Here is a 26,455-nt window from a genome sequence, read left to right on the forward strand (position 1 = left end):
TAATTTACTTTAAGAGACAATAAACATATATTCACATATCGTTTAGTATGGTATTTTAAAATCGTTTTGAAGATAACCCTATCGAGTACAAAAAGACCACTTTCTGGATATGTTCAACATTGAATTTAGGGGTCAAAAAATATAAATGTTTAAAAATATATTGTTTAAAGCCATTTTTCTTAAGGAAATGAACACGATTTTCAATTTTATATTATTTCTGATCCATTTTTGCCAATATTTACCCAATAATAACATACTTTCTTACCCACATAGCACTACAAATTAAGTTCATCTCAAAGTAAAAATCGAAAAAATAAATTTTACGTAAATTTTATTGTCTATACCAATTTATACGAATCTTAAGAACATATTTCATTTACTTTTGTTGAAGATTTTCATATATTTTCATTTATAACGACCATTTATTGCATACGAGTATACCAGTAGTAGATTCGAAAAATATCAAATGCAATTTATTGGTCATTGGAAAAATCTAAAATTACGTTAAAAGGGTTTGTATTCTATTCTAGTTGCACAGCTCTAGCTGTTTGTTTCTGATAGGTTTATCACCTCGCAACAAAAATATATTTTTTCTTTCCCAAATACATAGAAATTATATATATCGCCGCAATTTAACCATACACAAATGTTGTCCCCCTTTTAGAATTCTTACAATCAGCAAAATTCTTTAATGAAAAACCCGAAGATGTCAAAACATTCGTCTAACTATACATTTAATACGGATCGTATACGGTATTCTCCCAATTCTGTTTTGTATCTAAACCAACGCTCTAGCACAAAGCAAAGACAAAATTACAAATATTTTATTTGGGAAAAATAGTACGAGTATGCAGAAATAAAAAATCTCATTGAAAATTATTTTGTGGTCCTGAAAAGGACCGATTTGTATGAAATTTATATGCGCCTGACGAAGAAATATCAACTTAAGCACGCTCGCCACGGATACGTCTGGCCAGTTGGATGTCCTTGGGCATGATTGTGACACGCTTGGCATGGATGGCGCACAAGTTGGTATCTTCGAAGAGACCGACCAGATAGGCTTCGCTAGCTTCCTGGAGTGCCATTACTGCCGAGCTCTGGAAACGCAAGTCAGTTTTGAAATCCTGAGCGATTTCACGAACCAAACGCTGGAAAGGCAGTTTGCGGATCAGCAGCTCGGTACTCTTCTGGTAGCGACGGATTTCACGGAGGGCAACAGTGCCGGGGCGATAGCGATGAGGTTTCTTCACGCCTCCGGTTGCTGGAGCACTTTTACGTGCGGCCTTGGTAGCCAGTTGTTTGCGCGGCGCCTTGCCACCAGTCGATTTACGAGCAGTCTGCTTGGTACGGGCCATTTTCACTATTCACTTTCAAAGTCTGAATTTGTAATAATCGATGCCGAATCCCGCAACTCACTTATATAGCATTCTTCTGGTGGAGGGTTGAAACGAGAGAGTTGCCGAAGCATGCTATTTCATTTCACGAGCGAGATGCACATATCATTCGGACTCACTCGTGTTTTGATGGTGTTTTGTATAAATACAAGCGATACAAAATGTGGATGGCATTCGTTCTTCGTGTCGTAAAGTGAAACAACATAGTGAAAGAAAATGACTGGTCGTGGTAAAGGTGGCAAAGGCTTGGGAAAGGGAGGCGCTAAGCGTCATCGCAAGGTTCTGCGTGATAACATCCAGGGTATCACGAAGCCCGCTATCCGCCGTTTGGCTCGTCGTGGCGGTGTAAAACGTATCTCGGGACTCATCTACGAGGAAACTCGTGGAGTGCTGAAAGTGTTTTTGGAAAACGTTATCCGTGATGCCGTCACCTACACCGAACATGCCAAGAGGAAGACAGTCACAGCCATGGATGTTGTGTATGCTCTGAAGAGACAAGGCCGCACGCTGTACGGTTTCGGCGGTTAAGAAAATCTGCACAGTCTGCTGTTCAAAAGTAACCATATATTAAACAATCGGTCCTTTTCAGGACCACAAAATAATCTAGAAGAGAGACATATTTTCAAAATCATGAATCGTACTTGATAATAGTGAAGTAAAAGCAGAATAATGAAAGAAAAAATGAATTGATTGTCGAGTCATTGATTGCAATACGCAATTCCCATCTACTATGTATGTATGTGCGCTGCATATAGTGTTTTTCTTTCTTTCAGTCTAAATGTTCAGCCATCTTTCCAAGATGGGAACTTTTTGGTCGAAAGTATTCTCGTAGATAAACTTGGGTAGAAACATGGGTAGGTAGGTAAAATTTGGGTTCTTTCTTGGCAAGCAAACATTGAATTGCATCCGTTGTTCAGATGAGTCGGACGCAACTGTACTTTCTTTTAGGCCCTGTACCAAAAAAAAGAAAAATATGCGTGTTTGGCCTGCAGAAATATGTGCATTTTATTTTAACTGATAATAATGAATGATAATAAATTATGAAAATTCTCTTAATTCTTTAGTCATAGTTTGGTCGTCCTGAAAAGGACGTTTTGGTTTATATATTGTACAAGAATGTAAATTGTTTTTGCTATTGGAACATTTATGCCTTCTTCTCGGTCTTCTTGGGCAGCAGAACGGCCTGGATGTTGGGCAACACACCACCCTGAGCAATGGTGGATGTTTGCCGTTATTGTTTGTTTTCGCTTTACCTGCATTTGCTGCTGTTGCAGCCGTTTTCGTTGGTAGCTTTTTCATAATCGCCGCCACTGCTGCTTGTGCTGGTGTTGAGGTTTGCCGTTGTTGTTGCTGCTGCTGCTTGTGCTGCCGCTGCTGCCGTAGCAGAGCTGTTGCTGCTGCTGCTGCTGATGTTGACGGTTTATCATCATAGTATGACGATACATACCCGGCCATCATGTGCCGGGTGCTGCGTTCGCCCAAGGTGTTGCGCACCTTCAGGCAGCTCTTCTGCGACAGGTTTCTTTTTTTTTCGCCCGTACCCAGGGCGAGGACGCGGCGCTGGCACTCGCCGAATGCCACGGCATGGCTGCTGGTGGGCCCGTCGTCCTCATTGCCGGGCCGTTCAAAAATCGTCTCGGGACCGGTGGGCCTCGACTTTGCGATGGTCTGCGATGGCGCCTGAGAACCGGTGGTCGGCGTCAGGCTGGGCTTCTTGGCCAGGCGGCTGGGCTGCTGGCGGCTGGGACTAAGACTGGGACGGCGCTCTGGGGCGGCGCTCTGGCTCTTGCTCTTGCAGGCGCGCGGCGGCATTTGGCGCCGAACCACAGTCGCGGTTGCCACAGATCCTGTATCCCCCGGTATATTCCCGGCTGAAATGAGACGAAATGAGTTACGACTGTCCGATGGCCGCAGAACCGAGTACTTTCTTTACCTTTAGCTTTGCCTTCACCTTTTTTTTTTGCAGGCATTTCTCGTATCTTTTTCCGGCTTTTCCGTGTCCTGGGTAAACCTTTCGACTTCTCAAATGAGCAACGAGCAAACGAGTCGATGAAAACTGGCAATAGTTTCAGCGCCTGCTTTGGAGACTGACTGAGAAAACAGAGACAGAGACAGCCCGAGACTGGAAGATGTTCAGAGTGGGCTTTGCTACAATCAGAGACTGGCACTAAAAGCAAGTGTATATGCCTCGCAGGATTCTGGGACCCAGTCCTGGGCGGGGCTGACCACGCTTTATGGAACATCCTGGTACCTGGTACCTGGCACCTGGTACCTGGTACTGTGCAGTCTATCAAGGAAACGTAGACGATGAATACGACCAACAGGGAACTGAAGACCAGCACGGTTCGACCGAGACTTTGCCTTTCCCTTCACTTTGCCACCTTTACCACGACCAGACATGTTAATAGATTCCTTTTCTTTTTCACTGTTCACACACGAATGTTGTCCAAACCCACAAAACGCCATATTTATACCTTTTCCGACTGCATGAGCGCTCAACCAAGGGGTGGGTTTTCGCCCGCTACGAAATGTATGTTAAACCTGAACAGACTACTCGAATAAAACTATAAGGTTCTGAGCCCAGTCCGTTCAAACACATTAAGTGTTTTACATAAAGTGAAGTGAAAAATGCCTCCCAAGACTAGTGGAAAGGCAGCCAAAAAGGCTGGAAAGGCTCAGAAGAACATCACCAAGAACGACAAGAAGAAGAAGCGCAAGAGGAAGGAGAGCTATGCCATCTATATTTACAAAGTTCTGAAGCAAGTCCATCCTGACACTGGTATTTCGTCGAAAGCGATGAGCATCATGAACAGCTTTGTAAATGACATCTTCGAGCGCATTGCTGCCGAGGCGTCTCGCTTGGCTCATTACAACAAGCGCTCAACCATCACCAGTCGGGAAATCCAAACGGCTGTGCGCCTGCTGCTGCCGGGAGAGCTGGCCAAGCACGCTGTTAGTGAGGGAACCAAGGCTGTCACCAAGTACACCAGCTCCAAGTAAATTGGTTTCGAACAAAACCCAAAAAGGCCCTTTTCAGGGCCACAAAAGTTTCTTCCAAAGAAATTCCATTTTCAATATATAATTTCATCGATATGCAAGAAATATATGCACAATACAATAAAAATTTTATTCAATTGCCGACCTCTGAGATACAGCGTCTGTGTAAACGGTTTTTCATACATACATATGTACGTATTTGATTCGGTTCGGGAAAAATGCATTCCGAATAACTCTTTGAATAACGTTTGAACTGGATGCTAAATATTAAATATCTATAGCATACTCTTATGTATGCAAGACAAGGCTCGATAATTTGTATCTCTTTTGAATATAGTTTTGTAGCCCTGAAAAGGGCTTGTTTAAATCAATTTCAGACGGATACATCTAAAATTTCGAATGCGACCTTGTACACCAACGTGTACAGTTTCACACTTTACTTTTTGGCCGCTGTCGTCTTGGCTTTCGGCTTCTTTACAGTGGCGGGAGCTGCTGGCTTCTTCGTTGTCTTCTTGGGCTTGACAGATGCCGCTGCAGCTACAGCCTTTGCTTTTGGCTTTGGCTTTGGTTTTGCTGGGCTCGACTTGGCCTTTGTCGCTCCTGGCTTCGCCTTCACGGTTCCAGTTATCTTCGCATCCTTAGCCTTTGCCTTCTCAGTTTTCTTCTTCTCGGCGGTCTTCTTGGTGGCGACTGACTTCTTCACCTTTAGTTTCTTGTCACCGGCAGCGGCTGCTTTTTTAGGGCTTGCTGTCTTCTTGGTTGCCGCCGACGACGATGAAGCCACCTTCTTACTTTTAACTTTCTTCTCGACAGATGCAACCTTTGGCTTGGGCTCCTTTTTGGCGGAAGCCGACAGCTTGAACGAACCAGATGCACCCTTTCCCTTTGTTTGGATCAGCTTTCCATTGGCAACGGCCGACTTCAAGTACTTCTTGATAAATGGGGCCAGTTTCTGGGCATCGCATTTGTATTCGGAAGTAATATATTTCTTGATTGCCAAAAGCGATGAGCCGCCACGTTCCTTCAAGCTCTTAATCGAAGCGTCAACCATTTCCTGAGTTGGGGGATGCGATGGTGGAGCTGTGGGCTTCTTTGCCTTTGCAGTAGCAGCAGCGGATCCAGATGCCTTTTTGGCGGCCACCTTCTTCTCCGCTGGTACTGGTGGAGCAGCCACTGGAGACGCGGATGTTGCAACTGCAGAATCGGACATTATTCTTTACAAAATTACACTTTTCAATGAAAAAACGCCGTTGGGGACCTGGGCTATGGTCCCTCGTTCGAATGAGAAGCGAGTAGAAGGGCAGTACGAAGATGATTTTAGCATTGGTGATTTGTTTGTTAGAAGTTTCATTGAACGTCTGTCTTATTTTTGCTTTTCTATATATAACTATTAAATAATTGAAATATATTTTCATTGATTCATATTGTTAAATATTTCAAATATTACTGTAAATCATTTATTTTGTGAATATCGTCCATCATCGATTTTTAATAATTGTGCAAACTTTGACAACTAGTTATCCAACTCTTATATTTTGGATTCAATGATATTAATAAATAACAATGCTGGCTCATTTTGCTAAACTTTTTTTTTAAACATAAAATTTGATTAATTTACTTTAAGAGACAATAAACATATATTCACATATCGTTTAGTATGGTATTTTAAAATCGTTTTGAAGATAACCCTATCGAGTACAAAAAGACCACTTTCTGGATATGTTCAACATTGAATTTAGGGGTCAAAAAATATAAATGTTTAAAAATATATTGTTTAAAGCCATTTTTCTTAAGGAAATGAACACGATTTTCAATTTTATATTATTTCTGATCCATTTTTGCCAATATTTACCCAATAATAACATACTTTCTTACCCACATAGCACTACAAATTAAGTTCATCTCAAAGTAAAAATCGAAAAAATAAATTTTACGTAAATTTTATTGTCTATACCAATTTATACGAATCTTAAGAACATATTTCATTTACTTTTGTTGAAGATTTTCATATATTTTCATTTATAACGACCATTTATTGCATACGAGTATACCAGTAGTAGATTCGAAAAATATCAAATGCAATTTATTGGTCATTGGAAAAATCTAAAATTACGTTAAAAGGGTTTGTATTCTATTCTAGTTCCACAGCTCTAGCTGTTTGTTTCTGATAGGTTTATCACCTCGCAACAAAAATATATTTTTTCTTTCCCAAATACATAGAAATTATATATATCGCCGCAATTTAACCATACACAAATGTTGTCCCCCTTTTAGAATTCTTACAATCAGCAAAATTCTTTAATGAAAAACCCGAAGATGTCAAAACATTCGTCTAACTATACATTTAATACGGATCGTATACGGTATTCTCCCAATTCTGTTTTGTATCTAAACCAACGCTCTAGCACAAAGCAAAGACAAAATTACAAATTACAAATTGGGAAAAATAGTACGAGTATGCAGAAATAAAAAATCTCATTGAAAATTATTTTGTGGTCCTGAAAAGGACCGATTTGTATGAAATTTATATGCGCCTGACGAAGAAATATCAACTTAAGCACGCTCGCCACGGATACGTCTGGCCAGTTGGATGTCCTTGGGCATGATTGTGACACGCTTGGCATGGATGGCGCACAAGTTGGTATCTTCGAAGAGACCGACCAGATAGGCTTCGCTAGCTTCCTGGAGTGCCATTACTGCCGAGCTCTGGAAACGCAAGTCAGTTTTGAAATCCTGAGCGATTTCACGAACCAAACGCTGGAAAGGCAGTTTGCGGATCAGCAGCTCGGTACTCTTCTGGTAGCGACGGATTTCACGGAGGGCAACAGTGCCGGGGCGATAGCGATGAGGTTTCTTCACGCCTCCGGTTGCTGGAGCACTTTTACGTGCGGCCTTGGTAGCCAGTTGTTTGCGCGGCGCCTTGCCACCAGTCGATTTACGAGCAGTCTGCTTGGTACGGGCCATTTTCACTATTCACTTTCAAAGTCTGAATTTGTAATAATCGATGCCGAATCCCGCAACTCACTTATATAGCATTCTTCTGGTGGAGGGTTGAAACGAGAGAGTTGCCGAAGCATGCTATTTCATTTCACGAGCGAGATGCACATATCATTCGGACTCACTCGTGTTTTGATGGTGTTTTGTATAAATACAAGCGATACAAAATGTGGATGGCATTCGTTCTTCGTGTCGTAAAGTGAAACAACATAGTGAAAGAAAATGACTGGTCGTGGTAAAGGTGGCAAAGGCTTGGGAAAGGGAGGCGCTAAGCGTCATCGCAAGGTTCTGCGTGATAACATCCAGGGTATCACGAAGCCCGCTATCCGCCGTTTGGCTCGTCGTGGCGGTGTAAAACGTATCTCGGGACTCATCTACGAGGAAACTCGTGGAGTGCTGAAAGTGTTTTTGGAAAACGTTATCCGTGATGCCGTCACCTACACCGAACATGCCAAGAGGAAGACAGTCACAGCCATGGATGTTGTGTATGCTCTGAAGAGACAAGGCCGCACGCTGTACGGTTTCGGCGGTTAAGAAAATCTGCATAGTCTGCTGTTCAAAAGTAACCATAAATTAAACAATCGGTCCTTTTCAGGACCACAAAATAATCTAGAAGAGAGACATATTTTCAAAATCATGAATCGTACTTGATAATAGTGAAGTAAAAGCATAATAATGAAAAAAAAAATGAATTGATTGTCGAGTCATTGATTGCAATACGCAATTCCCATCTACTATGTATGTATGTGCGCTGCATATAGTGTTTTTCTTTCTTTCAGTCTAAATGTTCAGCCATCTTTCCAAGATGGGAACTTTTTGGTCGAAAGTATTCTCGTAGATAAACTTGGGTAGAAACATGGGTAGGTAGGTAAAATTTGGGTTCTTTCTTGGCAAGCAAACATTGAATTTCATTCGTTGTTCAGATGAGTCGGACGCAACTGTACTTTCTTTTAGGCCCTGTACCAAAAAAAAGAAAAATATGCGTGTTTGGCCTGCAGAAATATGTGCATTTTATTTTAACTGATAATAATGAATGATAATAAATTATGAAAATTCTCTTAATTCTTTAGTCATAGTTTGGTCGTCCTGAAAAGGACGTTTTGGTTTATATATTGTACAAGAATGTAAATTGTTTTTGCTATTGGAACATTTATGCCTTCTTCTCGGTCTTCTTGGGCAGCAGAACGGCCTGGATGTTGGGCAACACACCACCCTGAGCAATGGTGACGCCTGAGAGCAGTTTGTTCAACTCCTCATCGTTGCGGATGGCCAGCTGCAGATGGCGAGGGATAATTCTCGTCTTCTTGTTATCACGGGCAGCATTGCCAGCCAACTCGAGAACTTCAGCGGCCAAGTATTCCATCACGGCAGCCAGGTAAACGGGAGCGCCGGCACCGACACGCTCGGCATAGTTGCCCTTGCGAAGTAGACGATGAATACGACCAACAGGGAACTGAAGACCAGCACGGTTCGACCGAGACTTTGCCTTTCCCTTCACTTTGCCACCTTTACCACGACCAGACATGTTAATAGATTCCTTTTCTTTTTCACTGTTCACACACGAATGTTGTCCAAAGCCACAGAACGCCATATTTATACCTTTTCCGACTGCATGAGCGCTCAACCAAGGGGTGGGTTTTCGCCCGCTACGAAATGTATGTTAAACCTGAACAGACTACTCGAATAAAACTATAAGGTTCTGAGCCCAGTCCGTTCAAACACATTAAGTGTTTTACATAAAGTGAAGTGAAAAATGCCTCCCAAGACTAGTGGAAAGGCAGCCAAAAAGGCTGGAAAGGCTCAGAAGAACATCACCAAGAACGACAAGAAGAAGAAGCGCAAGAGGAAGGAGAGCTATGCCATCTATATTTACAAAGTTCTGAAGCAAGTCCATCCTGACACTGGTATTTCGTCGAAAGCGATGAGCATCATGAACAGCTTTGTAAATGACATCTTCGAGCGCATTGCTGCCGAGGCGTCTCGCTTGGCTCATTACAACAAGCGCTCAACCATCACCAGTCGGGAAATCCAAACGGCTGTGCGCCTGCTGCTGCCGGGAGAGCTGGCCAAGCACGCTGTTAGTGAGGGAACCAAGGCTGTCACCAAGTACACCAGCTCCAAGTAAATTGGTTTCGAACAAAACCCAAAAAGGCCCTTTTCAGGGCCACAAAATGTTCTTCCAAAGAAATTCCATTTTCAATATATAATTTCATCGATATGCAAGAAATATATGCACAATACAATAAAAATTTTATTCAATTGCCGACCTCTGAGATACAGCGTCTGTGTAAACGGTTTTTCATACATACATATGTACGTATTTGATTCGGTTCGGGAAAAATGCATTCCGAATAACTCTTTGAATAACGTTTGAACTGGATGCTAAATATTAAATATCTATAGCATACTCTTATGTATGCAAGACAAGGCTCGATAATTTGTATCTCTTTTGAATATAGTTTTGTAGCCCTGAAAAGGGCTTGTTTAAATCAATTTCAGACGGATACATCTAAAATTTCGAATGCGACCTTGTACACCAACGTGTACAGTTTCACACTTTACTTTTTGGCCGCTGTCGTCTTGGCTTTCGGCTTCTTTACAGTGGCGGGAGCTGCTGGCTTCTTCGTTGTCTTCTTGGGCTTGACAGATGCCGCTGCAGCTACAGCCTTTGCTTTTGGCTTTGGTTTTGCTGGGCTCGACTTGGCCTTTGTCGCTGCTGGCTTCGCCTTCACGGTTCCAGTTATCTTCGCATCCTTAGCCTTTGCCTTCTCAGTTTTCTTCTTCTCGGCGGTCTTCTTGGTGGCGACTGACTTCTTCACCTTTAGTTTCTTGTCACCGGCAGCGGCTGCTTTTTTAGGGCTTGCTGTCTTCTTGGTTGCCGCCGACGACGATGAAGCCACCTTCTTACTTTTCTTCTCGACAGATGCAACCTTTGGCTTGGGCTCCTTTTTGGCGGAAGCCGACAGCTTGAACGAACCAGATGCACCCTTTCCCTTTGTTTGGATCAGCTTTCCATTGGCAACGGCCGACTTCAAGTACTTCTTGATAAATGGGGCCAGTTTCTGGGCATCGCATTTGTATTCGGAAGTAATATATTTCTTGATTGCCAAAAGCGATGAGCCGCCACGTTCCTTCAAGCTCTTAATCGAAGCGTCAACCATTTCCTGAGTTGGGGGATGCGATGGTGGAGCTGTGGGCTTCTTTGCCTTTGCAGTAGCAGCAGCGGATCCAGATGCCTTTTTGGCGGCCACCTTCTTCTCCGCTGGTACTGGTGGAGCAGCCACTGGAGACGCGGATGTTGCAACTGCAGAATCGGACATTATTCTTTACAAAATTACACTTTTCAATGAAAAAACGCCGTTGGGGACCTGGGCTATGGTCCCTCGTTCGAATGAGAAGCGAGTAGAAGGGCAGTACGAAGATGATTTTAGCATTGGTGATTTGTTTGTTAGAAGTTTCATTGAACGTCTGTCTTATTTTTGCTTTTCTATATATAACTATTAAATAATTGAAATATATTTTCATTGATTCATATTGTTAAATATTTCAAATATTACTGTAAATCATTTATTTTGTGAATATCGTCCATCATCGATTTTTAATAATTGTGCAAACTTTGACAACTAGTTATCCAACTCTTATATTTTGGATTCAATGATATTAATAAATAACAGCTCATTTTGCTAAACTTTTTTTTTTAACATAAAATTTGATTAATTTACTTTAAGAGACAATAAACATATATTCACATATCGTTTAGTATGGTATTTTAAAATCGTTTTGAAGATAACCCTATCGAGTACAAAAAGACCACTTTCTGGATATGTTCAACATTGAATTTAGGGGTCAAAAAATATAAATGTTTAAAAATATATTGTTTAAAGCCATTTTTCTTAAGGAAATGAACACGATTTTCAATTTTATATTATTTCTGATCCATTTTTGCCAATATTTACCCAATAATAACATACTTTCTTACCCACATAGCACTACAAATTAAGTTCATCTCAAAGTAAAAATCGAAAAAATAAATTTTACGTAAATTTTATTGTCTATACCAATTTATACGAATCTTAAGAACATATTTCATTTACTTTTGTTGAAGATTTTCATATATTTTCATTTATAACGACCATTTATTGCATACGAGTATACCAGTAGTAGATTCGAAAAATATCAAATGCAATTTATTGGTCATTGGAAAAATCTAAAATTACGTTAAAAGGGTTTGTATTCTATTCTAGTTCCACAGCTCTAGCTGTTTGTTTCTGATAGGTTTATCACCTCGCAACAAAAATATATTTTTTCTTTCCCAAATACATAGAAATGATATATATCGCCGCAATTTAACCATACACAAATGTTGTCCCCCTTTTAGAATTCTTACAATCAGCAAAATTCTTTAATGAAAAACCCGAAGATGTCAAAACATTCGTCTAACTATACATTTAATACGGATCGTATACGGTATTCTCCCAATTCTGTTTTGTATCTAAACCAACGCTCTAGCACAAAGCAAAGACAAAATTACAAATATTTTATTTGGGAAAAATAGTACGAGTATGCAGAAATAAAAAATCTCATTGAAAATTATTTTGTGGTCCTGAAAAGGACCGATTTGTATGAAATTTATATGCGCCTGACGAAGAAATATCAACTTAAGCACGCTCGCCACGGATACGTCTGGCCAGTTGGATGTCCTTGGGCATGATTGTGACACGCTTGGCATGGATGGCGCACAAGTTGGTATCTTCGAAGAGACCGACCAGATAGGCTTCGCTAGCTTCCTGGAGTGCCATTACTGCCGAGCTCTGGAAACGCAAGTCAGTTTTGAAATCCTGAGCGATTTCACGAACCAAACGCTGGAAAGGCAGTTTGCGGATCAGCAGCTCGGTACTCTTCTGGTAGCGACGGATTTCACGGAGGGCAACAGTGCCGGGGCGATAGCGATGAGGTTTCTTCACGCCTCCGGTTGCTGGAGCACTTTTACGTGCGGCCTTGGTAGCCAGTTGTTTGCGCGGCGCCTTGCCACCAGTCGATTTACGAGCAGTCTGCTTGGTACGGGCCATTTTCACTATTCACTTTCAAAGTCTGAATTTGTAATAATCGATGCCGAATCCCGCAACTCACTTATATAGCATTCTTCTGGTGGAGGGTTGAAACGAGAGAGTTGCCGAAGCATGCTATTTCATTTCACGAGCGAGATGCACATATCATTCGGACTCACTCGTGTTTTGATGGTGTTTTGTATAAATACAAGCGATACAAAATGTGGATGGCATTCGTTCTTCGTGTCGTAAAGTGAAACAACATAGTGAAAGAAAATGACTGGTCGTGGTAAAGGTGGCAAAGGCTTGGGAAAGGGAGGCGCTAAGCGTCATCGCAAGGTTCTGCGTGATAACATCCAGGGTATCACGAAGCCCGCTATCCGCCGTTTGGCTCGTCGTGGCGGTGTAAAACGTATCTCGGGACTCATCTACGAGGAAACTCGTGGAGTGCTGAAAGTGTTTTTGGAAAACGTTATCCGTGATGCCGTCACCTACACCGAACATGCCAAGAGGAAGACAGTCACAGCCATGGATGTTGTGTATGCTCTGAAGAGACAAGGCCGCACGCTGTACGGTTTCGGCGGTTAAGAAAATCTGCATAGTCTGCTGTTCAAAAGTAACCATAAATTAAACAATCGGTCCTTTTCAGGACCACAAAATAATCTTGAAGAGAGACATATTTTCAAAATCATGAATCGTACTTGATAATAGTGAAGTAAAAGCAGAATAATGAAAAAAAAAATGAATTGATTGTCGAGTCATTGATTGCAATACGCAATTCCCATCTACTATGTATGTATGTGCGCTGCATATAGTGTTTTTCTTTCTTTCAGTCTAAATGTTCAGCCATCTTTCCAAGATGGGAACTTTTTGGTCGAAAGTATTCTCGTAGATAAACTTGGGTAGAAACATGGGTAGGTAGGTAAAATTTGGGTTCTTTCTTGGCAAGCAAACATTGAATTTCATTCGTTGTTCAGATGAGTCGGACGCAACTGTACTTTCTTTTAGGCCCTGTACCAAAAAAAAGAAAAATATGCGTGTTTGGCCTGCAGAAATATGTGCATTTTATTTTAACTGATAATAATGAATGATAATAAATTATGAAAATTCTCTTAATTCTTTAGTCATAGTTTGGTCGTCCTGAAAAGGACGTTTTGGTTTATATATTGTACAAGAATGTAAATTGTTTTTGCTATTGGAACATTTATGCCTTCTTCTCGGTCTTCTTGGGCAGCAGAACGGCCTGGCCTGGATGTTGGGCAACACACCACCCTGAGCAATGGTGACGCCTGAGAGCAGTTTGTTCAACTCCTCATCGTTGCGGATGGCCAGCTGCAGATGGCGAGGGATAATTCTCGTCTTCTTGTTATCACGGGCAGCATTGCCAGCCAACTCGAGAACTTCAGCGGCCAAGTATTCCATCACGGCAGCCAGGTAAACGGGAGCGCCGGCACCGACACGCTCGGCATAGTTGCCCTTGCGAAGTAGACGATGAATACGACCAACAGGGAACTGAAGACCAGCACGGTTCGACCGAGACTTTGCCTTTCCCTTCACTTTGCCACCTTTACCACGACCAGACATGTTAATAGATTCCTTTTCTTTTTCACTGTTCACACACGAATGTTGTCCAAAGCCACAGAACGCCATATTTATACCTTTTCCGACTGCATGAGCGCTCAACCAAGGGGTGGGTTTTCGCCCGCTACGAAATGTATGTTAAACCTGAACAGACTACTCGAATAAAACTATAAGGTTCTGAGCCCAGTCCGTTCAAACACATTAAGTGTTTTACATAAAGTGAAGTGAAAAATGCCTCCCAAGACTAGTGGAAAGGCAGCCAAAAAGGCTGGAAAGGCTCAGAAGAACATCACCAAGAACGACAAGAAGAAGAAGCGCAAGAGGAAGGAGAGCTATGCCATCTATATTTACAAAGTTCTGAAGCAAGTCCATCCTGACACTGGTATTTCGTCGAAAGCGATGAGCATCATGAACAGCTTTGTAAATGACATCTTCGAGCGCATTGCTGCCGAGGCGTCTCGCTTGGCTCATTACAACAAGCGCTCAACCATCACCAGTCGGGAAATCCAAACGGCTGTGCGCCTGCTGCTGCCGGGAGAGCTGGCCAAGCACGCTGTTAGTGAGGGAACCAAGGCTGTCACCAAGTACACCAGCTCCAAGTAAATTGGTTTCGAACAAAACCCAAAAAGGCCCTTTTCAGGGCCACAAAATGTTCTTCCAAAGAAATTCCATTTTCAATATATAATTTCATCGATATGCAAGAAATATATGCACAATACAATAAAAATTTTATTCAATTGCCGACCTCTGAGATACAGCGTCTGTGTAAACGGTTTTTCATACATACATATGTACGTATTTGATTCGGTTCGGGAAAAATGCATTCCGAATAACTCTTTGAATAACGTTTGAACTGGATGCTAAATATTAAATATCTATAGCATACTCTTATGTATGCAAGACAAGGCTCGATAATTTGTATCTCTTTTGAATATAGTTTTGTAGCCCTGAAAAGGGCTTGTTTAAATCAATTTCAGACGGATACATCTAAAATTTCGAATGCGACCTTGTACACCAACGTGTACAGTTTCACACTTTACTTTTTGGCCGCTGTCGTCTTGGCTTTCGGCTTCTTTACAGTGGCGGGAGCTGCTGGCTTCTTCGTTGTCTTCTTGGGCTTGACAGATGCCGCTGCAGCTACAGCCTTTGCTTTTGGCTTTGGTTTTGCTGGGCTCGACTTGGCCTTTGTCGCTGCTGGCTTCGCCTTCACGGTTCCAGTTATCTTCGCATCCTTAGCCTTTGCCTTCTCAGTTTTCTTCTTCTCGGCGGTCTTCTTGGTGGCGACTGACTTCTTCACCTTTAGTTTCTTGTCACCGGCAGCGGCTGCTTTTTTAGGGCTTGCTGTCTTCTTGGTTGCCGCCGACGACAATGAAGCCACCTTCTTACTTTTAACTTTCTTCTCGACAGATGCAACCTTTGGCTTGGGCTCCTTTTTGGCGGAAGCCGACAGCTTGAACGAACCAGATGCACCCTTTCCCTTTGTTTGGATCAGCTTTCCATTGGCAACGGCCGACTTCAAGTACTTCTTGATAAATGGGGCCAGTTTCTGGGCATCGCATTTGTATTCGGAAGTAATATATTTCTTGATTGCCAAAAGCGATGAGCCGCCACGTTCCTTCAAGCTCTTAATCGAAGCGTCAACCATTTCCTGAGTTGGGGGATGCGATGGTGGAGCTGTGGGCTTCTTTGCCTTTGCAGTAGCAGCAGCGGATCCAGATGCCTTTTTGGCGGCCACCTTCTTCTCCGCTGGTACTGGTGGAGCAGCCACTGGAGACGCGGATGTTGCAACTGCAGAATCGGACATTATTCTTTACAAAATTACACTTTTCAATGAAAAAACGCCGTTGGGGACCTGGGCTATGGTCCCTCGTTCGAATGAGAAGCGAGTAGAAGGGCAGTACGAAGATGATTTTAGCATTGGTGATTTGTTTGTTAGAAGTTTCATTGAACGTCTGTCTTATTTTTGCTTTTCTATATATAACTATTAAATAATTGAAATATATTTTCATTGATTCATATTGTTAAATATTTCAAATATTACTGTAAATCATTTATTTTGTGAATATCGTCCATCATCGATTTTTAATAATTGTGCAAACTTTGACAACTAGTTATCCAACTCTTATATTTTGGATTCAATGATATTAATAAATAACAATGCTGGCTCATTTTGCTAAACTTTTTTTTTAAACATAAAATTTGATTAATTTACTTTAAGAGACAATAAACATATATTCACATATCGTTTAGTATGGTATTTTAAAATCGTTTTGAAGATAACCCTATCGAGTACAAAAAGACCACTTTCTGGATATGTTCAACATTGAATTTAGGGGTCAAAAAATATAAATGTTTAAAAATATATTGTTTAAAGCCATTTTTCTTAAGGAAATGAACACGATTTTCAATTTTATATTATTTCTGATCCATTTTTGCCAATATTTACCCAATAATAACATACTTTCTTACCCACATAGCACTACAAATTAAGTTCATCTCAAAGTAAAAATCGAAAAAATAAATTTTACGTAAATTTTATTGTCTATACCAATTTATACGAATCTTAAGAACATATTTCATTTACTTTTGTTGAAGATTTTCATATATTTTCATTTATAACGACCATTTATTGCATACGAGTATACCAGTAGTAGATTCGAAAAATATCAAATGCAATTTATTGGTCATTGGAAAAATCTAAAATTACGTTAAAAGGGTTTGTATTCTATTCTAGTTCCACAGCTCTAGCTGTTTGTTTCTGATAGGTTTATCACCTCGCAACAAAAATATATTTTTTCTTTCCCAAATACATAGAAATTATATATATCGCCGCAATTTAACCATACACAAATGTTGTCCCCCTTTTAGAATTCTTACAATCAGCAAAATTCTTTAATGAAAAACCCGAAGATGTCAAAACATTCGTCTAACTATACATTTAATACGGATCGTATACGGTATTCTCCCAATTCTGTTTTGTATCTAAACCAACGCTCTAGCACAAAGCAAAGACAAAATTACAAATATTTTATTTGGGAAAAATAGTACGAGTATGCAGAAATAAAAAATCTCATTGAAAATTATTTTGTGGTCCTGAAAAGGACCGATTTGTATGAAATTTATATGCGCCTGACGAAGAAATATCAACTTAAGCACGCTCGCCACGGATACGTCTGGCCAGTTGGATGTCCTTGGGCATGATTGTGACACGCTTGGCATGGATGGCGCACAAGTTGGTATCTTCGAAGAGACCGACCAGATAGGCTTCGCTAGCTTCCTGGAGTGCCATTACTGCCGAGCTCTGGAAACGCAAGTCAGTTTTGAAATCCTGAGCGATTTCACGAACCAAACGCTGGAAAGGCAGTTTGCGGATCAGCAGCTCGGTACTCTTCTGGTAGCGACGGATTTCACGGAGGGCAACAGTGCCGGGGCGATAGCGATGAGGTTTCTTCACGCCTCCGGTTGCTGGAGCACTTTTACGTGCGGCCTTGGTAGCCAGTTGTTTGCGCGGCGCCTTGCCACCAGTCGATTTACGAGCAGTCTGCTTGGTACGGGCCATTTTCACTATTCACTTTCAAAGTCTGAATTTGTAATAATCGATGCCGAATCCCGCAACTCACTTATATAGCATTCTTCTGGTGGAGGGTTGAAACGAGAGAGTTGCCGAAGCATGCTATTTCATTTCACGAGCGAGATGCACATATCATTCGGACTCACTCGTGTTTTGATGGTGTTTTGTATAAATACAAGCGATACAAAATGTGGATGGCATTCGTTCTTCGTGTCGTAAAGTGAAACAACATAGTGAAAGAAAATGACTGGTCGTGGTAAAGGTGGCAAAGGCTTGGGAAAGGGAGGCGCTAAGCGTCATCGCAAGGTTCTGCGTGATAACATCCAGGGTATCACGAAGCCCGCTATCCGCCGTTTGGCTCGTCGTGGCGGTGTAAAACGTATCTCGGGACTCATCTACGAGGAAACTCGTGGAGTGCTGAAAGTGTTTTTGGAAAACGTTATCCGTGATGCCGTCACCTACACCGAACATGCCAAGAGGAAGACAGTCACAGCCATGGATGTTGTGTATGCTCTGAAGAGACAAGGCCGCACGCTGTACGGTTTCGGCGGTTAAGAAAATCTGCATAGTCTGCTGTTCAAAAGTAACCATAAATTAAACAATCGGTCCTTTTCAGGACCACAAAATAATCTTGAAGAGAGACATATTTTCAAAATCATGAATCGTACTTGATAATAGTGAAGTAAAAGCAGAATAATGAAAAAAAAAATGAATTGATTGTCGAGTCATTGATTGCAATACGCAATTCCCATCTACTATGTATGTATGTGCGCTGCATATAGTGTTTTTCTTTCTTTCAGTCTAAATGTTCAGCCATCTTTCCAAGATGGGAACTTTTTGGTCGAAAGTATTCTCGTAGATAAACTTGGGTAGAAACATGGGTAGGTAGGTAAAATTTGGGTTCTTTCTTGGCAAGCAAACATTGAATTGCATCCGTTGTTCAGATGAGTCGGACGGAACTGTACTTTCTTTTAGGCCCTGTACCAAAAAAAAGAAAAATATGCGTGTTTGGCCTGCAGAAATATGTGCATTTTATTTTAAGTGATAATAATGAATGATAATAAATTATGAAAATTCTCTTAATTCTTTAGTCATAGTTTGGTCGTCCTGAAAAGGACGTTTTGGTTTATATATTGTACAAGAATGTAAATTGTTTTTGCTATTGGAACATTTATGCCTTCTTCTCGGTCTTCTTGGGCAGCAGAACGGCCTGGATGTTGGGCAACACACCACCCTGAGCAATGGTGACGCCTGAGAGCAGTTTGTTCAACTCCTCATCGTTGCGGATGGCCAGCTGCAGATGGCGAGGGATAATTCTCGTCTTCTTGTTATCACGGGCAGCATTGCCAGCCAACTCGAGAACTTCAGCGGCCAAGTATTCCATCACGGCAGCCAGGTAAACGGGAGCGCCGGCACCGACACGCTCGGCATAGTTGCCCTTGCGAAGTAGACGATGAATACGACCAACAGGGAACTGAAGACCAGCACGGTTCGACCGAGACTTTGCCTTTCCCTTCACTTTGCCACCTTTACCACGACCAGACATGTTAATAGATTCCTTTTCTTTTTCACTGTTCACACACGAATGTTGTCCAAAGCCACAGAACGCCATATTTATACCTTTTCCGACTGCATGAGCGCTCAACCAAGGGGTGGGTTTTCGCCCGCTACGAAATGTATGTTAAACCTGAACAGACTACTCGAATAAAACTATAAGGTTCTGAGCCCAGTCCGTTCAAACACATTAAGTGTTTTACATAAAGTGAAGTGAAAAATGCCTCCCAAGACTAGTGGAAAGGCAGCCAAAAAGGCTGGAAAGGCTCAGAAGAACATCACCAAGAACGACAAGAAGAAGAAGCGCAAGAGGAAGGAGAGCTATGCCATCTATATTTACAAAGTTCTGAAGCAAGTCCATCCTGACACTGGTATTTCGTCGAAAGCGATGAGCATCATGAACAGCTTTGTAAATGACATCTTCGAGCGCATTGCTGCCGAGGCGTCTCGCTTGGCTCATTACAACAAGCGCTCAACCATCACCAGTCGGGAAATCCAAACGGCTGTGCGCCTGCTGCTGCCGGGAGAGCTGGCCAAGCACGCTGTTAGTGAGGGAACCAAGGCTGTCACCAAGTACACCAGCTCCAAGTAAATTGGTTTCGAACAAAACCCAAAAAGGCCCTTTTCAGGGCCACAAAATGTTCTTCCAAAGAAATTCCATTTTCAATATATAATTTCATCGATATGCAAGAAATATATGCACAATACAATAAAAATTTTATTCAATTGCCGACCTCTGAGATACAGCGTCTGTGTAAACGGTTTTTCATACATACATATGTACGTATTTGATTCGGTTCGGGAAAAATGCATTCCGAATAACTCTTTGAATAACGTTTGAACTGGATGCTAAATATTAAATATCTATAGCATACTCGTATGTATGCAAGACAAGGCTCGATAATTTGTATCTCTTTTGAATATAGTTTTGTAGCCCTGAAAAGGGCTTGTTTAAATCAATTTCAGACGGATACATCTAAAATTTCGAATGCGACCTTGTACACCAACGTGTACAGTTTCACACTTTACTTTTTGGCCGCTGTCGTCTTGGCTTTCGGCTTCTTTACAGTGGCGGGAGCTGCTGGCTTCTTCGTTGTCTTCTTGGGCTTGACAGATGCCGCTGCAGCTACAGCCTTTGCTTTTGGCTTTGGCTTTGGTTTTGCTGGGCTCGACTTGGCCTTTGTCGCTGCTGGCTTCGCCTTCACGGTTCCAGTTATCTTCGCATCCTTAGCCTTTGCCTTCTCAGTTTTCTTCTTCTCGGCGGTCTTCTTGGTGGCGACTGACTTCTTCACCTTTAGTTTCTTGTCACCGGCAGCGGCTGCTTTTTTAGGGCTTGCTGTCTTCTTGGTTGCCGCCGACGACGATGAAGCCACCTTCTTACTTTTAACTTTCTTCTCGACAGATGCAACCTTTGGCTTGGGCTCCTTTTTGGCGGAAGCCGACAGCTTGAACGAACCAGATGCACCCTTTCCCTTTGTTTGGATCAGCTTTCCATTGGCAACGGCCGACTTCAAGTACTTCTTGATAAATGGGGCCAGTTTCTGGGCATCGCATTTGTATTCGGAAGTAATATATTTCTTGATTGCCAAAAGCGATGAGCCGCCACGTTCCTTCAAGCTCTTAATCGAAGCGTCAACCATTTCCTGAGTTGGGGGATGCGATGGTGGAGCTGTGGGCTTCTTTGCCTTTGCAGTAGCAGCAGCGGATCCAGATGCCTTTTTGGCGGCCACCTTCTTCTCCGCTGGTACTGGTGGAGCAGCCACTGGAGACGCGGATGTTGCAACTGCAGAATCGGACATTATTCTTTACAAAATTACACTTTTCAATGAAAAAACGCCGTTGGGGACCTGGGCTATGGTCCCTCGTTCGAATGAGAAGCGAGTAGAAGGGCAGTACGAAGATGATTTTAGCATTGGTGATTTGTTTGTTAGAAGTTTCATTGAACGTCTGTCTTATTTTTGCTTTTCTATATATAACTATTAAATAATTGAAATATATTTTCATTGATTCATATTGTTAAATATTTCAAATATTACTGTAAATCATTTATTTTGTGAATATCGTCCATCATCGATTTTTAATAATTGTGCAAACTTTGACAACTAGTTATCCAACTCTTATATTTTGGATTCAATGATATTAATAAATAACAATGCTGGCTCATTTTGCTAAACTTTTTTTTTAAACATAAAATTTGATTAATTTACTTTAAGAGACAATAAACATATATTCACATATCGTTTAGTATGGTATTTTAAAATCGTTTTGAAGATAACCCTATCGAGTACAAAAAGACCACTTTCTGGATATGTTCAACATTGAATTTAGGGGTCAAAAAATATAAATGTTTAAAAATATATTGTTTAAAGCCATTTTTCTTAAGGAAATGAACACGATTTTCAATTTTATATTATTTCTGATCCATTTTTGCCAATATTTACCCAATAATAACATACTTTCTTACCCACATAGCACTACAAATTAAGTTCATCTCAAAGTAAAAATCGAAAAAATAAATTTTACGTAAATTTTATTGTCTATACCAATTTATACGAATCTTAAGAACATATTTCATTTACTTTTGTTGAAGATTTTCATATATTTTCATTTATAACGACCATTTATTGCATACGAGTATACCAGTAGTAGATTCGAAAAATATCAAATGCAATTTATTGGTCATTGGAAAAATCTAAAATTACGTTAAAAGGGTTTGTATTCTATTCTAGTTCCACAGCTCTAGCTGTTTGTTTCTGATAGGTTTATCACCTCGCAACAAAAATATATTTTTTCTTTCCCAAATACATAGAAATTATATATATCGCCGCAATTTAACCATACACAAATGTTGTCCCCCTTTTAGAATTCTTACAATCAGCAAAATTCTTTAATGAAAAACCCGAAGATGTCAAAACATTCGTCTAACTATACATTTAATACGGATCGTATACGGTATTCTCCCAATTCTGTTTTGTATCTAAACCAACGCTCTAGCACAAAGCAAAGACAAAATTACAAATATTTTATTTGGGAAAAATAGTACGAGTATGCAGAAATAAAAAATCTCATTGAAAATTATTTTGTGGTCCTGAAAAGGACCGATTTGTATGAAATTTATATGCGCCTGACGAAGAAATATCAACTTAAGCACGCTCGCCACGGATACGTCTGGCCAGTTGGATGTCCTTGGGCATGATTGTGACACGCTTGGCATGGATGGCGCACAAGTTGGTATCTTCGAAGAGACCGACCAGATAGGCTTCGCTAGCTTCCTGGAGTGCCATTACTGCCGAGCTCTGGAAACGCAAGTCAGTTTTGAAATCCTGAGCGATTTCACGAACCAAACGCTGGAAAGGCAGTTTGCGGATCAGCAGCTCGGTACTCTTCTGGTAGCGACGGATTTCACGGAGGGCAACAGTGCCGGGGCGATAGCGATGAGGTTTCTTCACGCCTCCGGTTGCTGGAGCACTTTTACGTGCGGCCTTGGTAGCCAGTTGTTTGCGCGGCGCCTTGCCACCAGTCGATTTACGAGCAGTCTGCTTGGTACGGGCCATTTTCACTATTCACTTTCAAAGTCTGAATTTGTAATAATCGATGCCGAATCCCGCAACTCACTTATATAGCATTCTTCTGGTGGAGGGTTGAAACGAGAGAGTTGCCGAAGCATGCTATTTCATTTCACGAGCGAGATGCACATATCATTCGGACTCACTCGTGTTTTGATGGTGTTTTGTATAAATACAAGCGATACAAAATGTGGATGGCATTCGTTCTTCGTGTCGTAAAGTGAAACAACATAGTGAAAGAAAATGACTGGTCGTGGTAAAGGTGGCAAAGGCTTGGGAAAGGGAGGCGCTAAGCGTCATCGCAAGGTTCTGCGTGATAACATCCAGGGTATCACGAAGCCCGCTATCCGCCGTTTGGCTCGTCGTGGCGGTGTAAAACGTATCTCGGGACTCATCTACGAGGAAACTCGTGGAGTGCTGAAAGTGTTTTTGGAAAACGTTATCCGTGATGCCGTCACCTACACCGAACATGCCAAGAGGAAGACAGTCACAGCCATGGATGTTGTGTATGCTCTGAAGAGACAAGGCCGCACGCTGTACGGTTTCGGCGGTTAAGAAAATCTGCATAGTCTGCTGTTCAAAAGTAACCATAAATTAAACAATCGGTCCTTTTCAGGACCACAAAATAATCTAGAAGAGAGACATATTTTCAAAATCATGAATCGTACTTGATAATAGTGAAGTAAAAGCAGAATAATGAAAAAAAAAATGAATTGATTGTCGAGTCATTGATTGCAATACGCAATTCCCATCTACTATGTATGTATGTGCGCTGCATATAGTGTTTTTCTTTCTTTCAGTCTAAATGTTCAGCCATCTTTCCAAGATGGGAACTTTTTGGTCGAAAGTATTCTCGTAGATAAACTTGGGTAGAAACATGGGTAGGTAGGTAAAATTTGGGTTCTTTCTTGGCAAGCAAACATTGAATTGCATCCGTTGTTCAGATGAGTCGGACGGAACTGTACTTTCTTTTAGGCCCTGTACCAAAAAAAAGAAAAATATGCGTGTTTGGCCTGCAGAAATATGTGCATTTTATTTTAACTGATAATAATGAATGATAATAAATTATGAAAATTCTCTTAATTCTTTAGTCATAGTTTGGTCGTCCTGAAAAGGACGTTTTGGTTTATATATTGTACAAGAATGTAAATTGTTTTTGCTATTGGAACATTTATGCCTTCTTCTCGGTCTTCTTGGGCAGCAGAACGGCCTGGATGTTGGGCAACACACCACCCTGAGCAATGGTGACGCCTGAGAGCAGTTTGTTCAACTCCTCATCGTTGCGGATGGCCAGCTGCAGATGGCGAGGGATAATTCTCGTCTTCTTGTTATCACGGGCAGCATTGCCAGCCAACTCGAGAACTTCAGCGGCCAAGTATTCCATCACGGCAGCCAGGTAAACGGGAGCGCCGGCACCGACACGCTCGGCATAGTTGCCCTTGCGAAGTAGACGATGAATACGACCAACAGGGAACTGAAGACCAGCACGGTTCGACCGAGACTTTGCCTTTCCCTTCACTTTGCCACCTTTACCACGACCAGACATGTTAATAGATTCCTTTTCTTTTTCACTGTTCACACACGAATGTTGTCCAAACCCACAAAACGCCATATTTATACCTTTTCCGACTGCATGAGCGCTCAACCAAGGGGTGGGTTTTCGCCCGCTACGAAATGTATGTTAAACCTGAACAGACTACTCGAATAAAACTATAAGGTTCTGAGCCCAGTCCGTTCAAACACATTAAGTGTTTTACATAAAGTGAAGTGAAAAATGCCTCCCAAGACTAGTGGAAAGGCAGCCAAAAAGGCTGGAAAGGCTCAGAAGAACATCACCAAGAACGACAAGAAGAAGAAGCGCAAGAGGAAGGAGAGCTATGCCATCTATATTTACAAAGTTCTGAAGCAAGTCCATCCTGACACTGGTATTTCGTCGAAAGCGATGAGCATCATGAACAGCTTTGTAAATGACATCTTCGAGCGCATTGCTGCCGAGGCGTCTCGCTTGGCTCATTACAACAAGCGCTCAACCATCACCAGTCGGGAAATCCAAACGGCTGTGCGCCTGCTGCTGCCGGGAGAGCTGGCCAAGCACGCTGTTAGTGAGGGAACCAAGGCTGTCACCAAGTACACCAGCTCCAAGTAAATTGGTTTCGAACAAAACCCAAAAAGGCCCTTTTCAGGGCCACAAAATGTTCTTCCAAAGAAATTCCATTTTCAATATATAATTTCATCGATATGCAAGAAATATATGCACAATACAATAAAAATTTTATTCAATTGCCGACCTCTGAGATACAGCGTCTGTGTAAACGGTTTTTCATACATACATATGTACGTATTTGATTCGGTTCGGGAAAAATGCATTCCGAATAACTCTTTGAATAACGTTTGAACTGGATGCTAAATATTAAATATCTATAGCATACTCGTATGTATGCAAGACAAGGCTCGATAATTTGTATCTCTTTTGAATATAGTTTTGTAGCCCTGAAAAGGGCTTGTTTAAATCAATTTCAGACGGATACATCTAAAATTTCGAATGCGACCTTGTACACCAACGTGTACAGTTTCACACTTTACTTTTTGGCCGCTGTCGTCTTGGCTTTCGGCTTCTTTACAGTGGCGGGAGCTGCTGGCTTCTTCGTTGTCTTCTTGGGCTTGACAGATGCCGCTGCAGCTACAGCCTTTGCTTTTGGCTTTGGCTTTGGTTTTGCTGGGCTCGACTTGGCCTTTGTCGCTGCTGGCTTCGCCTTCACGGTTCCAGTTATCTTCGCATCCTTAGCCTTTGCCTTCTCAGTTTTCTTCTTCTCGGCGGTCTTCTTGGTGGCGACTGACTTCTTCACCTTTAGTTTCTTGTCACCGGCAGCGGCTGCTTTTTTAGGGCTTGCTGTCTTCTTGGTTGCCGCCGACGACGATGAAGCCACCTTCTTACTTTTAACTTTCTTCTCGACAGATGCAACCTTTGGCTTGGGCTCCTTTTTGGCGGAAGCCGACAGCTTGAACGAACCAGATGCACCCTTTCCCTTTGTTTGGATCAGCTTTCCATTGGCAACGGCCGACTTCAAGTACTTCTTGATAAATGGGGCCAGTTTCTGGGCATCGCATTTGTATTCGGAAGTAATATATTTCTTGATTGCCAAAAGCGATGAGCCGCCACGTTCCTTCAAGCTCTTAATCGAAGCGTCAACCATTTGCTGAGTTGGGGGATGCGATGGTGGAGCTGTGGGCTTCTTTGCCTTTGCAGTAGCAGCAGCGGATCCAGATGCCTTTTTGGCGGCCACCTTCTTCTCCGCTGGTACTGGTGGAGCAGCCACTGGAGACGCGGATGTTGCAACTGCAGAATCGGACATTATTCTTTACAAAATTACACTTTTCAATGAAAAAACGCCGTTGGGGACCTGGGCTATGGTCCCTCGTTCGAATGAGAAGCGAGTAGAAGGGCAGTACGAAGATGATTTTAGCATTGGTGATTTGTTTGTTAGAAGTTTCATTGAACGTCTGTCTTATTTTTGCTTTTCTATATATAACTATTAAATAATTGAAATATATTTTCATTGATTCATATTGTTAAATATTTCAAATATTACTGTAAATCATTTATTTTGTGAATATCGTCCATCATCGATTTTTAATAATTGTGCAAACTTTGACAACTAGTTATCCAACTCTTATATTTTGGATTCAATGATATTAATAAATAACAATGCTGGCTCATTTTGCTAAACTTTTTTTTGAAACATAAAA

General features: G+C 41.6%; 22 protein-coding genes and 1 pseudogene across 22 annotated transcripts; 10 read left to right on the forward strand and 13 right to left on the reverse strand.

Moving 5' to 3' along the window:
- Positions 1–460: 460 nt before the first annotated feature.
- Positions 461–1,395, reverse strand: LOC108156793 (histone H3). The gene has a single exon (XM_017288471.2). It carries the CDS (start codon positions 1,353–1,355, stop codon positions 945–947), a length of 411 nt encoding a protein of 136 aa, XP_017143960.1. The 5' UTR covers positions 1,356–1,395; the 3' UTR covers positions 461–944.
- Positions 1,396–1,551: 156 nt separating this feature from the next.
- On the forward strand, positions 1,552–1,985 carry LOC108156705 (histone H4). Its single transcript, XM_033389682.1, has one exon. It carries the CDS (start codon positions 1,611–1,613, stop codon positions 1,920–1,922), a length of 312 nt encoding a protein of 103 aa, XP_033245573.1. The 5' UTR covers positions 1,552–1,610; the 3' UTR covers positions 1,923–1,985.
- Positions 1,986–2,168: 183 nt separating this feature from the next.
- LOC117186925 lies at positions 2,169–3,854 on the reverse strand. The gene is made up of 3 exons (XM_033388277.1): positions 3,328–3,854; positions 2,598–3,265; positions 2,169–2,231 (listed from the first exon to the last, which is right to left on the reverse strand). The coding sequence occupies exons 1-3, from the start codon at positions 3,635–3,637 to the stop codon at positions 2,169–2,171; spliced, it is 1,041 nt and encodes a 346-aa protein (XP_033244168.1). The 5' UTR covers positions 3,638–3,854.
- A 123-nt stretch (positions 3,855–3,977) lies between these two features.
- Positions 3,978–4,542, forward strand: LOC117187309 (histone H2B). Its single transcript, XM_033389680.1, has one exon. The coding sequence runs from the start codon at positions 4,023–4,025 to the stop codon at positions 4,392–4,394; it is 372 nt and encodes a 123-aa protein (XP_033245571.1). The 5' UTR covers positions 3,978–4,022; the 3' UTR covers positions 4,395–4,542.
- A 195-nt stretch (positions 4,543–4,737) lies between these two features.
- Positions 4,738–5,645, reverse strand: LOC117187292 (histone H1-like). Its single transcript, XM_033389663.1, has one exon. The coding sequence runs from the start codon at positions 5,599–5,601 to the stop codon at positions 4,828–4,830; it is 774 nt and encodes a 257-aa protein (XP_033245554.1). The 5' UTR covers positions 5,602–5,645; the 3' UTR covers positions 4,738–4,827.
- Positions 5,646–6,461: 816 nt separating this feature from the next.
- LOC117186926 (histone H3.v1-like) lies at positions 6,462–12,497 on the reverse strand. Its single transcript, XM_033388278.1, has 4 exons — positions 12,049–12,497; positions 10,121–10,692; positions 8,598–8,805; positions 6,462–7,366 (listed from the first exon to the last, which is right to left on the reverse strand). Exons 1-4 carry the CDS (start codon positions 12,455–12,457, stop codon positions 6,945–6,947), a joined length of 1,611 nt encoding a protein of 536 aa, XP_033244169.1. The 5' UTR covers positions 12,458–12,497; the 3' UTR covers positions 6,462–6,944.
- On the forward strand, positions 7,552–7,985 carry LOC117187316 (histone H4). The gene has a single exon (XM_033389689.1). The coding sequence runs from the start codon at positions 7,611–7,613 to the stop codon at positions 7,920–7,922; it is 312 nt and encodes a 103-aa protein (XP_033245580.1). The 5' UTR covers positions 7,552–7,610; the 3' UTR covers positions 7,923–7,985.
- Positions 8,473–8,966, reverse strand: LOC117187297 (histone H2A). Its single transcript, XM_033389667.1, has one exon. The coding sequence runs from the start codon at positions 8,911–8,913 to the stop codon at positions 8,539–8,541; it is 375 nt and encodes a 124-aa protein (XP_033245558.1). The 5' UTR covers positions 8,914–8,966; the 3' UTR covers positions 8,473–8,538.
- On the forward strand, positions 9,097–9,661 carry LOC117187302 (histone H2B). Its single transcript, XM_033389672.1, has one exon. The coding sequence runs from the start codon at positions 9,142–9,144 to the stop codon at positions 9,511–9,513; it is 372 nt and encodes a 123-aa protein (XP_033245563.1). The 5' UTR covers positions 9,097–9,141; the 3' UTR covers positions 9,514–9,661.
- LOC117187295 (histone H1-like) lies at positions 9,857–10,751 on the reverse strand. Its single transcript, XM_033389666.1, has one exon. It carries the CDS (start codon positions 10,706–10,708, stop codon positions 9,947–9,949), a length of 762 nt encoding a protein of 253 aa, XP_033245557.1. The 5' UTR covers positions 10,709–10,751; the 3' UTR covers positions 9,857–9,946.
- Positions 12,498–12,653: 156 nt separating the features above from the next.
- On the forward strand, positions 12,654–13,087 carry LOC117187315 (histone H4). The gene has a single exon (XM_033389688.1). The coding sequence runs from the start codon at positions 12,713–12,715 to the stop codon at positions 13,022–13,024; it is 312 nt and encodes a 103-aa protein (XP_033245579.1). The 5' UTR covers positions 12,654–12,712; the 3' UTR covers positions 13,025–13,087.
- A 488-nt stretch (positions 13,088–13,575) lies between these two features.
- On the reverse strand, positions 13,576–14,070 carry LOC117187296 (annotated as a pseudogene).
- Positions 14,071–14,203: 133 nt separating this feature from the next.
- Positions 14,204–14,768, forward strand: LOC117187308 (histone H2B). Its single transcript, XM_033389679.1, has one exon. It carries the CDS (start codon positions 14,249–14,251, stop codon positions 14,618–14,620), a length of 372 nt encoding a protein of 123 aa, XP_033245570.1. The 5' UTR covers positions 14,204–14,248; the 3' UTR covers positions 14,621–14,768.
- A 195-nt stretch (positions 14,769–14,963) lies between these two features.
- LOC117187294 (histone H1-like) lies at positions 14,964–15,865 on the reverse strand. Its single transcript, XM_033389665.1, has one exon. The coding sequence runs from the start codon at positions 15,819–15,821 to the stop codon at positions 15,054–15,056; it is 768 nt and encodes a 255-aa protein (XP_033245556.1). The 5' UTR covers positions 15,822–15,865; the 3' UTR covers positions 14,964–15,053.
- An 816-nt stretch (positions 15,866–16,681) lies between these two features.
- Positions 16,682–22,736, reverse strand: LOC117186931 (histone H3.v1-like). Its single transcript, XM_033388291.1, has 4 exons — positions 22,288–22,736; positions 20,348–20,925; positions 18,819–19,026; positions 16,682–17,587 (listed from the first exon to the last, which is right to left on the reverse strand). The coding sequence occupies exons 1-4, from the start codon at positions 22,694–22,696 to the stop codon at positions 17,166–17,168; spliced, it is 1,617 nt and encodes a 538-aa protein (XP_033244182.1). The 5' UTR covers positions 22,697–22,736; the 3' UTR covers positions 16,682–17,165.
- On the forward strand, positions 17,773–18,206 carry LOC117187314 (histone H4). The gene has a single exon (XM_033389687.1). It carries the CDS (start codon positions 17,832–17,834, stop codon positions 18,141–18,143), a length of 312 nt encoding a protein of 103 aa, XP_033245578.1. The 5' UTR covers positions 17,773–17,831; the 3' UTR covers positions 18,144–18,206.
- On the reverse strand, positions 18,694–19,187 carry LOC117187301 (histone H2A). Its single transcript, XM_033389671.1, has one exon. It carries the CDS (start codon positions 19,132–19,134, stop codon positions 18,760–18,762), a length of 375 nt encoding a protein of 124 aa, XP_033245562.1. The 5' UTR covers positions 19,135–19,187; the 3' UTR covers positions 18,694–18,759.
- On the forward strand, positions 19,318–19,882 carry LOC117187307 (histone H2B). The gene has a single exon (XM_033389678.1). The coding sequence runs from the start codon at positions 19,363–19,365 to the stop codon at positions 19,732–19,734; it is 372 nt and encodes a 123-aa protein (XP_033245569.1). The 5' UTR covers positions 19,318–19,362; the 3' UTR covers positions 19,735–19,882.
- LOC117187291 (histone H1-like) lies at positions 20,078–20,984 on the reverse strand. Its single transcript, XM_033389662.1, has one exon. It carries the CDS (start codon positions 20,939–20,941, stop codon positions 20,168–20,170), a length of 774 nt encoding a protein of 257 aa, XP_033245553.1. The 5' UTR covers positions 20,942–20,984; the 3' UTR covers positions 20,078–20,167.
- Positions 22,737–22,892: 156 nt separating the features above from the next.
- Positions 22,893–23,326, forward strand: LOC117187310 (histone H4). The gene has a single exon (XM_033389683.1). The coding sequence runs from the start codon at positions 22,952–22,954 to the stop codon at positions 23,261–23,263; it is 312 nt and encodes a 103-aa protein (XP_033245574.1). The 5' UTR covers positions 22,893–22,951; the 3' UTR covers positions 23,264–23,326.
- Positions 23,327–23,813: 487 nt separating this feature from the next.
- LOC117187298 (histone H2A) lies at positions 23,814–24,307 on the reverse strand. Its single transcript, XM_033389668.1, has one exon. It carries the CDS (start codon positions 24,252–24,254, stop codon positions 23,880–23,882), a length of 375 nt encoding a protein of 124 aa, XP_033245559.1. The 5' UTR covers positions 24,255–24,307; the 3' UTR covers positions 23,814–23,879.
- Positions 24,308–24,437: 130 nt separating this feature from the next.
- LOC117187305 (histone H2B) lies at positions 24,438–25,002 on the forward strand. Its single transcript, XM_033389676.1, has one exon. The coding sequence runs from the start codon at positions 24,483–24,485 to the stop codon at positions 24,852–24,854; it is 372 nt and encodes a 123-aa protein (XP_033245567.1). The 5' UTR covers positions 24,438–24,482; the 3' UTR covers positions 24,855–25,002.
- A 195-nt stretch (positions 25,003–25,197) lies between these two features.
- LOC117187290 (histone H1-like) lies at positions 25,198–26,109 on the reverse strand. The gene has a single exon (XM_033389661.1). It carries the CDS (start codon positions 26,059–26,061, stop codon positions 25,288–25,290), a length of 774 nt encoding a protein of 257 aa, XP_033245552.1. The 5' UTR covers positions 26,062–26,109; the 3' UTR covers positions 25,198–25,287.
- Between the last annotated feature and the right edge of the window lie 346 nt (positions 26,110–26,455).

Source organism: Drosophila miranda, chromosome 2 (assembly GCF_003369915.1).
Source record: "Drosophila miranda strain MSH22 chromosome 2, D.miranda_PacBio2.1, whole genome shotgun sequence".
Classification (NCBI taxonomy): Eukaryota; Metazoa; Arthropoda; class Insecta; order Diptera; family Drosophilidae; genus Drosophila; species Drosophila miranda.

Coding starts and splice junctions, on each gene's coding strand:
- LOC108156793 (XM_017288471.2), bottom strand. CDS start 1,355: ATGGCCCGTACCAAGCAGACTGCTCGTAAATCGACTGGTGGCAAGGCG.
- LOC108156705 (XM_033389682.1), top strand. CDS start 1,611: ATGACTGGTCGTGGTAAAGGTGGCAAAGGCTTGGGAAAGGGAGGCGCT.
- LOC117186925 (XM_033388277.1), bottom strand. CDS start 3,637: ATGTTCCATAAAGCGTGGTCAGCCCCGCCCAGGACTGGGTCCCAGAAT. Junction 3,266..3,327: donor AGGTGAAGGCAAAGCTAAAG/GTAAAGAAAGTA, acceptor GTCTCATTTCAG/CCGGGAATATACCGGGGGAT. Junction 2,232..2,597: donor ATCCACCATTGCTCAGGGTG/GTGTGTTGCCCA, acceptor TTTCTACCCAAG/TTTATCTACGAGAATACTTT.
- LOC117187309 (XM_033389680.1), top strand. CDS start 4,023: ATGCCTCCCAAGACTAGTGGAAAGGCAGCCAAAAAGGCTGGAAAGGCT.
- LOC117187292 (XM_033389663.1), bottom strand. CDS start 5,601: ATGTCCGATTCTGCAGTTGCAACATCCGCGTCTCCAGTGGCTGCTCCA.
- LOC117187316 (XM_033389689.1), top strand. CDS start 7,611: ATGACTGGTCGTGGTAAAGGTGGCAAAGGCTTGGGAAAGGGAGGCGCT.
- LOC117187297 (XM_033389667.1), bottom strand. CDS start 8,913: ATGTCTGGTCGTGGTAAAGGTGGCAAAGTGAAGGGAAAGGCAAAGTCT.
- LOC117187302 (XM_033389672.1), top strand. CDS start 9,142: ATGCCTCCCAAGACTAGTGGAAAGGCAGCCAAAAAGGCTGGAAAGGCT.
- LOC117187295 (XM_033389666.1), bottom strand. CDS start 10,708: ATGTCCGATTCTGCAGTTGCAACATCCGCGTCTCCAGTGGCTGCTCCA.
- LOC117186926 (XM_033388278.1), bottom strand. CDS start 12,457: ATGGCCCGTACCAAGCAGACTGCTCGTAAATCGACTGGTGGCAAGGCG. Junction 10,693..12,048: donor TATCCGTGGCGAGCGTGCTT/AAGTTGATATTT, acceptor CCGATTCTGCAG/TTGCAACATCCGCGTCTCCA. Junction 8,806..10,120: donor ATGCGAAGATAACTGGAACC/GTGAAGGCGAAG, acceptor CTACTTCGCAAG/GGCAACTATGCCGAGCGTGT.
- LOC117187315 (XM_033389688.1), top strand. CDS start 12,713: ATGACTGGTCGTGGTAAAGGTGGCAAAGGCTTGGGAAAGGGAGGCGCT.
- LOC117187308 (XM_033389679.1), top strand. CDS start 14,249: ATGCCTCCCAAGACTAGTGGAAAGGCAGCCAAAAAGGCTGGAAAGGCT.
- LOC117187294 (XM_033389665.1), bottom strand. CDS start 15,821: ATGTCCGATTCTGCAGTTGCAACATCCGCGTCTCCAGTGGCTGCTCCA.
- LOC117187314 (XM_033389687.1), top strand. CDS start 17,832: ATGACTGGTCGTGGTAAAGGTGGCAAAGGCTTGGGAAAGGGAGGCGCT.
- LOC117187301 (XM_033389671.1), bottom strand. CDS start 19,134: ATGTCTGGTCGTGGTAAAGGTGGCAAAGTGAAGGGAAAGGCAAAGTCT.
- LOC117187307 (XM_033389678.1), top strand. CDS start 19,363: ATGCCTCCCAAGACTAGTGGAAAGGCAGCCAAAAAGGCTGGAAAGGCT.
- LOC117187291 (XM_033389662.1), bottom strand. CDS start 20,941: ATGTCCGATTCTGCAGTTGCAACATCCGCGTCTCCAGTGGCTGCTCCA.
- LOC117186931 (XM_033388291.1), bottom strand. CDS start 22,696: ATGGCCCGTACCAAGCAGACTGCTCGTAAATCGACTGGTGGCAAGGCG. Junction 20,926..22,287: donor TATCCGTGGCGAGCGTGCTT/AAGTTGATATTT, acceptor CCGATTCTGCAG/TTGCAACATCCGCGTCTCCA. Junction 17,588..18,818: donor CGTCACCATTGCTCAGGGTG/GTGTGTTGCCCA, acceptor GACTTTGAAAGT/GAATAGTGAAAATGGCCCGT.
- LOC117187310 (XM_033389683.1), top strand. CDS start 22,952: ATGACTGGTCGTGGTAAAGGTGGCAAAGGCTTGGGAAAGGGAGGCGCT.
- LOC117187298 (XM_033389668.1), bottom strand. CDS start 24,254: ATGTCTGGTCGTGGTAAAGGTGGCAAAGTGAAGGGAAAGGCAAAGTCT.
- LOC117187305 (XM_033389676.1), top strand. CDS start 24,483: ATGCCTCCCAAGACTAGTGGAAAGGCAGCCAAAAAGGCTGGAAAGGCT.
- LOC117187290 (XM_033389661.1), bottom strand. CDS start 26,061: ATGTCCGATTCTGCAGTTGCAACATCCGCGTCTCCAGTGGCTGCTCCA.